This window comes from Miniopterus schreibersii, assembly GCF_964146895.1.
Source record: "Miniopterus schreibersii genome assembly, chromosome: 2".
NCBI lineage: Eukaryota > Metazoa > Chordata > Mammalia > Chiroptera > Miniopteridae > Miniopterus > Miniopterus schreibersii.
In genome coordinates, this window is record NC_138102.1 from 7,376,270 (window position 1) to 7,389,787 (window position 13,518).

General features: G+C 50.1%; 1 protein-coding gene across 4 annotated transcripts in view; it reads right to left on the reverse strand.

The window, feature by feature from the left end:
• ENPP6 (ectonucleotide pyrophosphatase/phosphodiesterase 6) overlaps positions 1–13,518 on the reverse strand; it is a 109,024-nt gene that overhangs the window by 53,045 nt on the left and 42,461 nt on the right. The window contains exon 1 of one of the 4 annotated variants that reach the window (XM_081129585.1): positions 11,405–12,006. The exons of 2 other annotated variants lie outside the window; for them this stretch is intronic. In XM_081129585.1, coding sequence (XP_080985711.1) covers positions 11,405–11,645 — 241 coding nt within the window. In that variant the 5' untranslated portion in view covers positions 11,646–12,006. Of the gene's footprint in view, positions 1–11,404; positions 12,007–13,518 lie in introns of those variants that run through there. One more of the 4 variants, XM_081129587.1, reaches the window with a different exon arrangement.

Consider the following 13,518-nt stretch of genomic DNA (forward strand, 5'->3'; position numbering starts at 1 on the left):
AAAGGACGCCTGGGCTTCCCCAGTCACCCGAGGGAGGCCGAACCTGGCCCAGACTCAGAGACCTGTGCTTGGTGAGCTTCTGCCCTGATCTAGCTGCTGGATGGGAATCTGAGGGCTCGGTCTCCTGTTCGCACAATGAGACGAATAAATGCATTGGAATTTCCAAGGCCTCTCCTGCTTTTTACATTTGGTAACTCTGAATGTCTTTGGGGGACATTTTGGATCAGGATATTGAGGATTTGGTTACATATTCCCAAGCTCCTGCACATGGTTTCAGTGTTATATTTTACACTGACAAACGCTTGCTAAAATGGGCTCTGAAAGTCACAGGCAGGAACCGACAGGGAGGGGAGCCATGGTTTGGGACAAGGCCAGCTGGCCGTGCTGCGGGGGAGTGGGCCAGGCTGGGAGTAACCGGAACCTGGAATGAGATCCACCACAGACCCCAGCAGAACCGGGACAGCCCTGGGTGCTGGGAAGCCCACGATGACAGGAGGGATGTGGCAGTGGTGTGGCTCGGGGCCCTGAGAGGAGAAGTGTATCCAGTGTGAAGGGGAAACAGGGAGCTCAGAGGCTCTGGGGTAGGGCCGGGAGGAATCCAGAATCCAGGGAGATCTGGGCAGGTGCATGAGTGCACCAGGGCTTTGTTAGGAAACAACCGGCCCCCAGCAGACGAGGTGCAGCAACAAAACCCTGGAGCCTAGGAGACAAATGACAACAAGCCTTCCACCGAGGGGCTGGGCAGAAGTCCGGTTCCTGGCGCTGAGCGGGCGCAGTCCACAAACACGGGTCAAGTGCCTCTTCTGAGCAGGCACTGGGCCCAGACGCTGGGACTGCCCACATTCCCACCTTCCACTGCCTTTGAGCAAGTGTAGACCAAAAGCAGGGTGACGTGCAGGCCTGGGCTGAAGGGGTAGCCTGAGGGAGTCACCTACGGCGTGGAAGCCCTTCAGAGGCTGAATACAAGGAGGGACCTGGTAGACTGTCTTCAGTCCTGCTCCTCAGAGGGGCAGTGGCAGGTCCCATGAGGTGATGGTGTTCAAAGGACAGTGAGAGCAGCCTTAACCATGGGTCTCCTGAGCCCTGGCTAGCTGTTGTTTGTAAGTCTGCAAAACAGACTGAGCAAACCAAACATTGCTTTAGGCCCACTGGGCTGGGAAGCATCTTTTTAAAAAACCTTTCAATGTGATTATATGTTTCCCTAAAACAAGAGGAGTGCAATGGACCGAATGTTTGTGTCCTCTCAAAATTCATATACTGAAATCTAATCCCTGATGTGATGGCATTAGGCTGAGACCGAACCTCTGGGAGGTGATTAGGTCATGAGGGTGGAGCCCTCATGAGCGAGATTAGTGCCCTTATAAAAGCGACCCCAGAGAGCTCTTGCCATGTGAGAATTCAATGAGAAGATAGCCACCTGCATCCTGGAAGAGGACCCTGAACTGGACCTGCCAGCACTTTGATTTTGGACTTCCAGCCTTCAGAGCAGTGAGAAATCAATTTCTGTTGTTTATAAGCCTCCCAGCCTGAGGTACTCTGTCACAGCAGCCTGAACTAAAACAGGGGCTTAACCAATGTTAAATTAAAATGTCTGCTTATCCATGGAGATGAGCAAGTTCCACTGGATCCAGATACATCTTTTAACTTAATATTTTGAATAGATGAATCATATTGTTCAAAAAGAGAGTTGAGAAGACAGCTGTCTCACGTATCTGTCTCTCATCTGTCCAGATGTCCCTCCAATAGGAAACCACAGTGCTCAGTTCTTATACACCTTTAAAGATATGTGTTCCCTCCAATTGGCAAAACTCTTTGGCTCGGCCCTGAGGACCCCAAACGGTGGTGTTTCAGGTGCCCACTGCCTCCTGCCTCCTGCCTCCTGCCTCCTGCCTCCTGCCTCCTGCCTCCTGCCTCCTGCCTCCTGCCTCCTGCCTCCTGCCTCCTGCCTCCTGCCTCCTGCCTCCTGCCTCCTGCCTCCTGCAAGAGGAGCTGCCTCCACACCACAGAGCATTTCTAACCACAGACTGGGGGAATGTGTGTGAAAAATTTAAAATAACTGACCACTTACACACAGTACGTGGCATGGCTTCTGGAACCACCTCAGGCTAAGTGACTTGGTGGCATTTTCCAGGGGCTGCTGGAGCCAAGAGTGAGGACCCTGATGACATCTCTGAGGTGCCATTGTGTCCTGATGTGGCCTTGCCTCTCACATCTCCCCTCTTTGGTGGACTCCTGGTGGGGTGTCTTGCAGGCCAGGGGTGTAGCCTAGAGAGGGTCTACCTCCTTTACCAGGGAGAACGCTGGAGCCCAGGAGGGAGTTCGTATGGCCAGGGAGGGACTTTCGTGGGTTTTCATTATTCTGGGCTGAGAAGCAAGGGTTGGACGGGATGGGCAGCATGTTCCAGGCGGGCCTGTGGTCTACTAATAAAGGACTAAAAGCCCGATACTTGAGGTTTTCTCCCAAACACCTATGTTTGTTTAAGGTTTTTGCCTTGAACCACTAAATTAGAATGGTTCTCAGGTCTACCTGAGAAAGCCAAATCCTCATACATGCAGATAATTTTTCAGGGAACACCAGACACGCTACAGAGCGGGTGGCCTAATTTATCTGATTTGTGTGCATGATCTGGAAGGAGAGCCCAAGGCCCAGGCCCCCTCAGGAAAACACTGTGGGTGTCTTGCCAACTTTATCCGCAGACATGGGACCTCCCTCCACTGCCTCCCACACTGCCGTTGGGCCAGAGCCCTGTCCGGGGCCATCTGCATCCAGTGGCATAAACCACAGACCACACTCTTCAAAGGTATAAAGGAGGTCCAGGTGGAGCTGTGGCCATCAGAGGAGACGCAGACTATCATCGTGGAACATCCTGGAACAGAGGGCCAAGAACATTCCCAGGGCCATCTGGCCCTCACCCAGAGCACAGCTAACCCCAGACACCGTCTGCCCAGGCCTCTCACTTTAAAGCTGTGAGAACTCAAGACTAGGAGGGTGATGCGACTTATCCAAAGTCCCAGGGGGTTGTGCAGACTCGGGCAAAGAAACCGGCCAGCTGACTCCTCCTCTGCGCTCACCCAGGTTGGCCAGTGCTTTCCAGCCTGCTCCCCATCGGACATTCTGGTGGGACAACCTGGGCGAACAGACAAGGCTGCTCAGACCCACCCACGGTGACAGGCGGGGACCTGGCCTCCCAACACACCTGGAACATTCACGGCCGCGGCACCTGGTTGGGACACTCAGCTGCAGATGCTGACACACATCCTCACGACCGCCCCGCCGGCCTCCCGCCTCGGATCTGGAACCACAGGAGTGTGTGCTCTCAGGGGCAGGTACCTGGGTCGGGGGGAGGTGTGACCACCAAGTGTAAAGCATCTGAAGTTCCCTGACCAAAAAGTCTGTCTGCGATTTCAGTCTGACGGCCCTTTTGTCCCAAGGAGCACACCCACACCTGGCTCCGGGCCTTTCTGCCCACCCCTTTCTCCTTCCTACAAAAAGGGCTGAAGGTAGGAGTAGCTTATGATCAAGCACAACATCCAACAAGAGCCAAATGCTCCACGCAGGGCCCAGAGAAGCCCCAGGCCTGCCCCGGTCCCGCCTGGGGGACCGCAGACAATGGCCCTATTCAGGGAAGGGGGCTCGGAAACCTGAGTAGGTGCTGTTGAAAGTGTCTCTGAAATAAATGTTAACATGCTGACTCAGGCTCCCCCGGAATTAATTTTCAATGTCCTTTTACCCATTTTTAGCATAGCATTCCTGATGAGGCAGGTACTGTGAGTGGCAGGGTTCAACCCAACTCCCAGCAGCCTGGCTGGAGGGTAGGGGCCTATCAATCACGGGGTGGGGGGAAGGGGGGGGATCGGCCACATTTCAGAGCTGTGGGGGCTCTAGGCGGGTGAACCTTCTTAGAAAGGGGCTCGCTGGTATTATAATCAAAAGCTTTCACCACATTTGGAAGCTTTACCCGCTGCCCTAACCACTCCCGCCTTCAGGGTGTGTGTTTCCAGCAGCTGAACGCCATATAACAAGACCTCCCTCTCATCACCATGGGAGCCAAGAGAAACACGCTTTTTAAAAAGTGGCACTGCAGTGTGGAGAGGTCCGTTGATGGGAGCTTAAATAATGACGTGCCAGGAGAGATTATTTTTGCAAATTCTTGGAACACACTTTTTTCTCAGGCCAGGGGCCGGTTAGTGCTCTCCGAGGCCTCCGTTGCCCGACACCTGGCAGACCCAGCCTGCGTCTTTAGGCAGCTTAATCAGGACCCATTGCACAGACCACAGGATTAAGTAGAAACGTGGAGAAATGTTGTCAGGTGTCCCTAGGAAGTAAGTGACAAAGCTTAGACAAAAGTTCATGCAGAGGGGAAGACAGACTTAATTGTGCTTTTGTGAGAAATGTCCTCTCCCAGCTGTGTGGGAAGCAGGGAGATAAGAAGCCCATTGGCTGGGGTCCACTGGGACCCACGGAGCAATTTCTCTCTTTTACCCCCGTGGTTATGCTACACGTTTCTGGAACGCTCCTTTAAGACACTGTCTCTGATCCCCTAAAGTTTCCACTCCAGGTAGGTATCCCACTCTAACTTGGAATCTATTCTGATGAAAATTTACATCCCCAATAAACAACCCTCCGAACTTTCTCGTCTCCGCTCAGAGGAGCCCCAGACCTCTGAATATCATGTAGCCTTGGGATTGATTCAGGGTCCCTTCCTTTCAGTTCTTCCCTATTCACTCACTCCCCGGTCAGCAGGCTCTGCCCCAAGGCGCTCTTCAAATTTAACCCCTCACTCCCAGCCCATCAGGGAGAAAAGACGCCGAACGTTCTGAGTGGGAAAGGAGTAAAGGAGCTTGTTGGACTATCTTCTATTTAGCGTCCAAAGCCTTCCATCCATGAATGTCTATTTTTCTTTTTTAAACAAATGCATTTCTCTCTGACCCTCCATCCTACACCCAGGGGCGAGTGGCTTGAGTACACATTCCCCGTCCTTGTGGATGCTTCTCTGACTTTGCTTGTGTTGTGTCCCTCAGATCATCACAGTCGTCAAAGATTATTTTTTCGTAAGACCTGGCTCGGAATTCATCTCTTACTAAAAACCTTTCCACTCATCCTTCAGTGTTCAGTTTTAGTTCCATCTTCTCATGGACACATTCAAGACCATGCTAACCCTCCCCTGAGCTACAGGCACCTATCTCTACGCCACTCATTTTCATTAAGACCCACAGGTTCTTCTAAAAGGCAGCAAGTACCCATTCTGTGTCTGTGACACAGCGCGTTCATGTTAAAGAGAATTCCTGTGCCCAGGAGAGGGTGCTGGCTCCGGTCAGGGTGCAGGGGAGGAGGGTGAGAGAGGTGGAGGCTTAGGCATCGTCTCGAAAGTGCAGCCAATTCCACAAAAGAGAGACAAGGAAGATGAGGAGGAGCCACCAGAAGGGACCAGGAGCAGTCAGGGCGATCAGAGGAGCCCAGCAAGGAAGGTCCTAGAGCCCGAGAGAGCTACCAGAGGGGAGGGACACAGCTGTGCCCACCCCCGTTCCCAGGCGCGGCAGGGAAATCCAAGCCTGCGGACTGGCCGGGGCCACGGGAGGGCCCCGGGGGATCAAAAGCATGACTGGGCGTTGTCCAGAGAGGACAGGAGGGGACGCAGAGGGCAGCCCAGGTGTAGTGGATCGACGTGTACGGAGGCTCACACGCAGGGGTGAAGGTCCCCGTGCAAAGGCTGGGCTAGGGACAAGGAGGGGGGGGGCCTGGAGGCCATGTCCGTGCTGCTGCGCTGGGGGGTGCGGAGGTCTGGGGGTGCACGGCAGCCCCTGCCTGAAACCCGAACTCCCCAGAAGGCTGAGTAAGTGAGCTTTTTCCCAAACAGGATTTCTCAGTACTTTCTGCACTGATTTTCTTTGGTCCGAGTGACAGCCGGTTTTAATTTAAATCAGCTATTTTCTTAAAGGCAGGGAAAGCATACCTTACCCCGCAGCCCCTCACCCCAGAGTGCTGGGGCCTTAATATCTGGGAGGAACTGGCTTCACGTGTAACTCCTAGGAGTGCAGCCTGGGACACAGTGGCACAAAGATTAATTCCAAGCAGTTAGTATTCTTGGGTTTGCTTTGATTCCAGTCAAGGATTCATAAGGCACCTGTATTCTTGGTGCCTCCTGGACTGGTCTTGGGGAGACCTCTGTCCCTGAGCCCGAGGTCACAGCCTCCTGGACGCTCCAGGACTCGGGCCAGGGCCCTGCTGTGTGAACTGGGCCTATGGCGTCTGCCCTCCCATCTTAGTCCTGCTATGGACATTCTTCAGTGTTTGCAGAAAGCATCCTACCTCCCTGCACTTTACTGATTTCTAAATGTTTAAATGATAACACACTGCATAGCAAACTCATGTCAGCAGGTGTTCGTCTGTTGGGAGGTTATGTTTAGTGAAGGTTAGACGGGCTTCCGTGCTACTCAGGACGTTTCTGGGCCACTTTCCCAAATGCTTAGCAGACTGTCCTTCAATAGATGAATGGGTAAAGAGGAGGCGACACACACACACAGGAATATTACTTAGCCATAAAAAAGAATGAAATCTTGTCATTGTGACAACATGGGGGGACCTAGAGATTATATGCTAAATGAAATGTCAGACAGAGAAAGAATATATGATTTTACTTCTATGTGAACTCTAAAAAAACACACGAACCAACAGAATAAAACAGAAACAGGCTCGTAGATGCAGAGAACAAGCTGATGGTTACCAGAGGGGAGGAGGTTGGGGGACGGGTGGAAAAGGTGAAGCGGAGTAAGAGGTACGAAGTTCTAGTTAAAAAGTAGATAAGCCACAGGGTGTGTGTAGAGCATGGGGAATACAGTCAATGATATCACAATAGCTTTGCACAGTGATAGTCACTAGACTTATCATGGTGATCGTGTTATGTTGTATACCTGAAACTAATATAATATTGTGTGCCAACTATACTTTAATAAAAATAAAAAATAAAAGTGTCCAAGAATTACAAACAAATGTTGCCATTGGCCTTGGCGAAACGGTGTCCTGCTGCTTGAAAACATACCCAGCATTCCCTCTTACCCACGATCCGAATTGAACAAACCACTGTTTTTCTTCCATGAAGTTTATGTTAAACTTTACTTAAATAAAATGTGGATTTAATTCAGAAAGGGAATAACCTTGCAAAAAGATCCACAGTGAGACTAAAACCGAAAGCATCCCAATAGCATTTACTCTGTGGTTGTATTTTAACTAAAATGAAGTTGAGCCACACGCAGCTCTTCCGAGGGAGAGCTTCTGCATAAAGTAAGATATAATGATACACCCAATGCTCGCGGCTGCTTAGCCCAGCTCAGGGCCCACCTCCTTCAAACGCTTTCACATCTACTCCAACTGAAGAAAATGCTCCTCTCTCTGATCCTCTAGCATATTGGGAAATGACCCACTGGTCTTTGTGTATTAGTTTGCTAGTTGCCACAGGCTGGGTGGCCAAACAACAGAAATTTATTCCTCACAGTTCTGGAGGCTGGAAGTCCAAGATCAGTGTGTTGGCAGGTTTGGTTTCTGGTGAGACCTCTCTCCCTGGCTTACAGGTGGCTGCCTCTCACTGTGTCCTTATGTGGCTTTTTCTCTCTTTTTTTAAAGAAAAATATATTTTTACTGATTTCAGAGAAAAGAAGGGAGAGGGAGAGAGAGATAGAAATATCAATGAGGAGAGAGGATCATTGATCGGCTGCCTCTTACAGGCCCCCTACTAGGTAGGGATCGAGCCCGCAATCCGGGCATGTGCCCTGACCAGGAATTGAACCATGACCTCCTGGTTCATAGGTCTATGCTCAACCACTGAGCCATGCTGGCTGGGCATCTCTCCTCTTCTTAAGAGGACATCTGTCACATTGGATCAGAGTTCCACTTGAAGGACCTCATCTTAACTTAATCACCTCTTTAAAAGCCTTATCTCTAAATATGGTTACATTCTGAGGCGTTGGGGTTTGGGACCCCAACACGCAAATTTTGGAGGGACACATTTCGTCATTCATTTTAGAATATTAGTAGGTACTTGATGTGTCTCCTGTCCTCATCTTGAATGTAGGCTCCCTGGGTGAAAGGTTCTGTTTTAAGATCCTTTGTGTCCCCCAGGAATCAATTGTTCAATGGAATTTTCCTGATCACTGTTGTAATTTTTATTCACATATGTCCTGATGCAAATATAACTCGAAGGAGAAAATAAAATCAGCCACAGTGGCGTCGTGTCAGTGACAGGGCTGGATGATTTCCAAGGTTCCCTACAAACCCTGTGACTGTTCACTTCCCATCACCACCCACGTGACTTCCCATGAAATTCTCCTCCCAGGAAGTTTCAGATATTGGCTTATTTCTTATATGCAAGCCTCCCAAGAGGTTCCAGTCCTGGCTTTTTCTAATTCCCTCTGATGGCTTATTTTCAGGTCTGTATCTGACAGCACCTGAGATCCTGGCCTGATTCAGGCCCAGAAGCTGGGGAAACTGAGGCAGTGTAATGCCTTGCCCAAGTCTCCTCAAGTGTCACCCAGACCCTGAGAAGACTCAATCAAGGTCTTCCAGCTCCAAGGCCAGGGTTCTTTCCAGTAACTCATCCTTCCTCATCACACAAAGAGAAGAATGCCAGGGCTTTGTGTCTTATGGGCAATAATTCACGTAATGAAGTGAGATCATGGTCTCACTTACGAATTCTGGGAAATCCTAAAACAACCTCCCTTTTAATACCAAAAGGATCCAGCATGATCTTTTGCTGGTTCATAAAATGCTCAAATGCTCAAACCATATGTTTAAGTATAATTCCCAATGGTTATATTCTTCCTTATATTAAAGAAATAGGAATTTTTCAACATCAGGTAGAAAAATAAGCATGAAAGTGGGGAAAATTGTCTAAACTTAGCCCAGAGTCAGTTCCAGGACAAGGGAGCTGATACCAGCTTCACGGCTTGGCATCTCCCAGCCTTCACTTCATCAGTAGGTAGGAGACAAGTCATCCCCAATGTCATCTGCACATGAACATAAGCCCTGCTAGACACATCTGTGTTAATATTGCTTCCATAAAAGGGGAAAAGCTGACTTAAGTATCGAGCAGTCTTTCAAATCAGATTACACATTTTACCATCTAAATATAAGGTGTCCCACAATGGAATACTATGCAGCTGTAAGAAAGAAGGACCTCTTACCCTTTGAGAGAGCAAGGAAGGACCTGGAGAGTATTATGCTAAACGAAATAAGCCAGTCAGAGAAAGACAAGTATCCCATGATCTCACTTATATGTGGAATCTAGTGAACAAAATAAACTGACAAACAGAAAAGACCCAGAGACATGGAAGCATGGAACAGACTGAGGGATCTCAGAGGAAGGGGGGTGGAGGGTGGGAAGAGATTAACCAAAGAACTTCTATGCATATATGCAAAACCCATGGACACAGACAATAGTGTGGTGAAAGCCTGGGGAGGGGGCAAGAGTGGGGTGGAGGGGTCAATGGCGGGGAAAGGGGACATCTGTAATACTTTCAACAATAAAGATAAATTTTAATAAATAAATATAGGTTGTCCCCCCAAAAATGTATACACACTTTGAATAATTATAAAGGCAGTGTTTATTAAAATATATTTTATTTTCAAAATTGAGCTATTAGCTGTTAAAGTGTGTATACGTTTTAGGGGGACACCCTGTATATATTGGCATAACATGTAGCTTCCTCAGGCTAAAGTCAGTTTGGAAGGGAAGGTGAGATCTTTGTCAAGCACCCATGGAAGGGACAAGAGAAAACATCCATCCTGAACCGAAGGCCTGTCTTTGGGTGACTGAGGCGTGATGAAAATCCCTGGTGCCAATGTCAGGGATGCGGGCCTGACAAATAAAAGCCCGTACCACTGGCCTGGTTCCTCTGTGCAGACTGCAATGGTCCCTTTTTATGCCCTGGAGTCTGACTTTCTGAAACGGATTCTGTTCATTTTCCACCGAGACCGGGGAAACTGCACGTGGCAGCTTATGAATCGCGCCTCCCAGTCAGGCTCTGAAAGACGACGGGAGTGCAGCGGGCTGCATGTGTGAAGCTCGGGGACAGAGCTGAGGCCGGGCTGGGACACACAATGGCATCTGTGTGTGACCCAGCAGCCTGCAAACTGCTTTCCTGCGAGGGGCAGCATGCCCAGGGAGGACCGGAGCACTTCTGTCGCCTGCTTATCTGGAGACGCTGCTGCGCGTCTGGTGGGGGAGTTTAAAAACCAACACGCGCGTTGTTCGCTTGGCACGGACTGGATTTTTCCCCCATCCGTGCCTTCATTTCTAGTTCTCCAGTCTCTTTCCCCTTTAATTTTATGGCATCTGTCCATACACATGCATGTAGGACCCACACATGAAGTCAGAGATCTCAGGGGTCTTCGCGGGCTCCCCGGCCTTGCCGTTCTGTGCGGATCCATGATGAGATGCGAGTCCTCGCCTCCTTCCTGCAAGTGTAATTTATAGGGTTTCCCTGTGCTCAGAGCACGTAGCAAAGTTCAGCATAAGCAGCAGTAACTGTGCGTTCCTAACAGCCTCCCTGGACGGTTTGCTAAATTCTTTCTGAGCACGCCTTGCTGGCCCTCGCAAAGGTTGCTGAAAAGCCAACTGGGAGTCGGGGATCCAACCGAGCGAGCTGAAAGTCCCTGCTATTGCGCAGACAGGGGATCAAGTTCATGGAAGCACCCTGGCTCTCTGGCGATCCCAGACGAAGGTCATCTTCAGGCTAAGCCCAGCTTTCTCTGACCCAGGCACAGTCTGGGCCAGCTGGCATTTCTGTTCTGTTTGTTTGTTGTTGTTGTTTTTAACAGATGCTACAAGTTAAAAATGGGAATCTAAAGCACAACACACTTTCCCCCTTCTCCCTGCTATTTGACCTGGCCCAAAAGGCCAAAGAAGGGCCAAGTGGCATTGCTAAGTAACTCTTCAAGATCTGTCAGAAACATTTCTTCCAAGTGCTCCAGGAATGCACGTGTGACTTGCATAGCCCAGCACTTTGATAAACAAGCCAAATGCCTCCAGGATGACGGATGACTGCAGAGCAAGGGGACGGGAGGAATCTGGTACAGACACATGAGGACCGGATGACTCTTTAAACTTGAACTTGGAAAATATGGAGTTAGCTAGAATTTTGATTTGCAAAACAAATAACCCCTTTTTAAATCATCTCTACATGTGGCTCTCTGTTCTCCACACTGAGAATCCAAAGCAGGTCCTTGGTAAGCTCTTGGTATACAACACAACCATGAAAAAACAATCTCGGCCAAGGACACTAACTTCCTGTTGCTCTCAAAGGACTAGGGAAACCTGAGCATTTAAATAAGACTCCGTTGCCAGGCACTCGCTGTTCCCTGTTGGACTCTAGCACCATCCTCCCCACCCCGGAGAGGACAGATACTCACCGGTCATCAGGGTGTAGTAGTTGGGATAAGAGAGGCTGGGGAAGTCTGGGGTCAGGTAGTCCACTTTCACTCCCCTGCTCACGATCTCCTTGAAACCAGGCAGGGACTCCAGGGCCTCGTCACTGATGTAGTCTGAGCGAAAACCATCCAGCAGAAACACCAGCAGCTTCCGGTGGGCAGAGGCTGGCAGGGCCGGGCCGAGCGCGAGGACCAGCAGGAGGGCCCCGAGCGGCAGGGCCATGCTGCCAGGAGCCTGGCTGAGCTGGCTGGCACAGCCGTCCCCTCGCAGAGACTGAGGATGGGGAATCTGTAGCTATTCTCTATTCTAGGGGCTGGACCTTGACTGCTGGCCTTCCTGAGCCAAGTTCACTTTCAGAATTTAAAGGTACAGCACCCATTTTTAAAAAACACCCACGCTCACCCTTTACTAGAAAATCAGGAGACCTAGTCCTTTGGAGAAGCTGAGTCCCCAGACAACCCAGGATTCACACCAGGGGAGAAAGTGCAACCTTATTATTTTGGGTCAATGTTCCAGAAATACAGGAACCCACAGAGAGGTGGAATTTTCGAAGACAACAGAAGTCAGTACTAACTTTGCCGTTGGGCTCACCAAAGGGAGGAGCCAAGGGAAAGGGCAATCTTTTAATTTGCTCTTGTCCCACGTCGTTGCTCGATTTAAACTCTCTTACTGGCTTTGTCACCTACAATTTAGGAATGCAAACCTCTTAACTCAGTGTGCGAACAAAAGATGATAAAATTCGGTGGGCACATTGTGAATTTTTCGGCAGTGTGTCTACTGGCCTAGCATTCACCAACCAATTGTTTGTCTATGTCTCAGCCACTTCTTTCTCCGATGCAGCTATCTACAGTGTTTATTGCTTTATTTTTCAAGTTGCTGGTGTCCAGACTCATCCGTAGGAGGGGGTGGTTCTCAGCAGAGCCATAGAGCCAGAGTGGGACAGCAGGGGGCATTATTGGCAGGTTGCTCTGAGGCAGCACAGCCAGGAGGGCAATGAGATGGAGAGACGGAGGGTGAGCGTTTGCAATGGAAAAGTGGAGCTGGAAACGATGCGGGCTGCACCACCCGAAGGACAGGCAGGGGAGAAAAGCCGAGGCTGGCCCGGAGGTCAGGGAAGTAGAGCAAGGCACAGGTGGGCGAGGAGACTGAGCACTAAGGCCAGATTCTCAGGGTTCCCCAGGGTAAGTCTTTCACTTGGCAGAAAATTAAAAAGGCTTATAAAACGTGCATGACCCAGAGCAAGAGCTAAACAAATGCTAGCTATTCTTAGCATCATATCGTTGCTTGCATCCTGAGGAAACCTGCAAGGCTCAGGGACAAGCTCCACAAGGACTGAAGGCTCTCGGACACCAGCGCCCTGACCTGGGTCAATTCTAAACGCCTCTCTCACCTCCGGCCTCTGCCTGGGCCCCCTCTCCTCCTGTACTTAGAGTCAAGCCCTTCCCTGAGACAACCAAGACCACCGGTCACTTTCTAAACTGTGCCACCAAAAGGGAAACACACCAGACAAATTACCATTAGGGATCAGACTTCATTCTTCCAATAAAAATAACGCTTTTTACAATTAAAACTAAGAAAAAGAAGGGAGCTTATTCATAATGTTTGCTAGTTTGAAAAGACAGTGTTTTTATAGATCCTTGAGTTGCAGGGTATTTTTATTCTAAACAGAAAAAATAAAAGGGGTGGAAGAGGGAGAGAGGGGGCGGGAGGGAGGGAGGGGGGAGAGAGGGAGGGCAAGATGCTGATTGGCTCCCCAGGAGTGTCACACACACTAGAAAAGAGTTTCTTCCTGCAGTGAGTGAGGGTCCCAGGAGGCAGCAGACAAAGCTAAACATGCTCAGTTGGGTCCTGAGCGGTTCCGAAGTTTCTGGGTTGTGAAGATGGTAGTGTAAGTCCACGTGGTCTGCCTTGGGGTGGCCCCAGGGCTCCCTGGGGGAGAGGCGAAGGACTCCAAACTTTAATGATGAATATAAAAGGGGCATCCTCTTTCCTCTGCTGCTAGCTGGGGGTGCAAACCCCATGTGGCTCCCTGAGTACACATCCAGCCGTGAGGAAGGCAGCCCTTAGCCAACTGGCTCTGATTAGAGTCCACAGA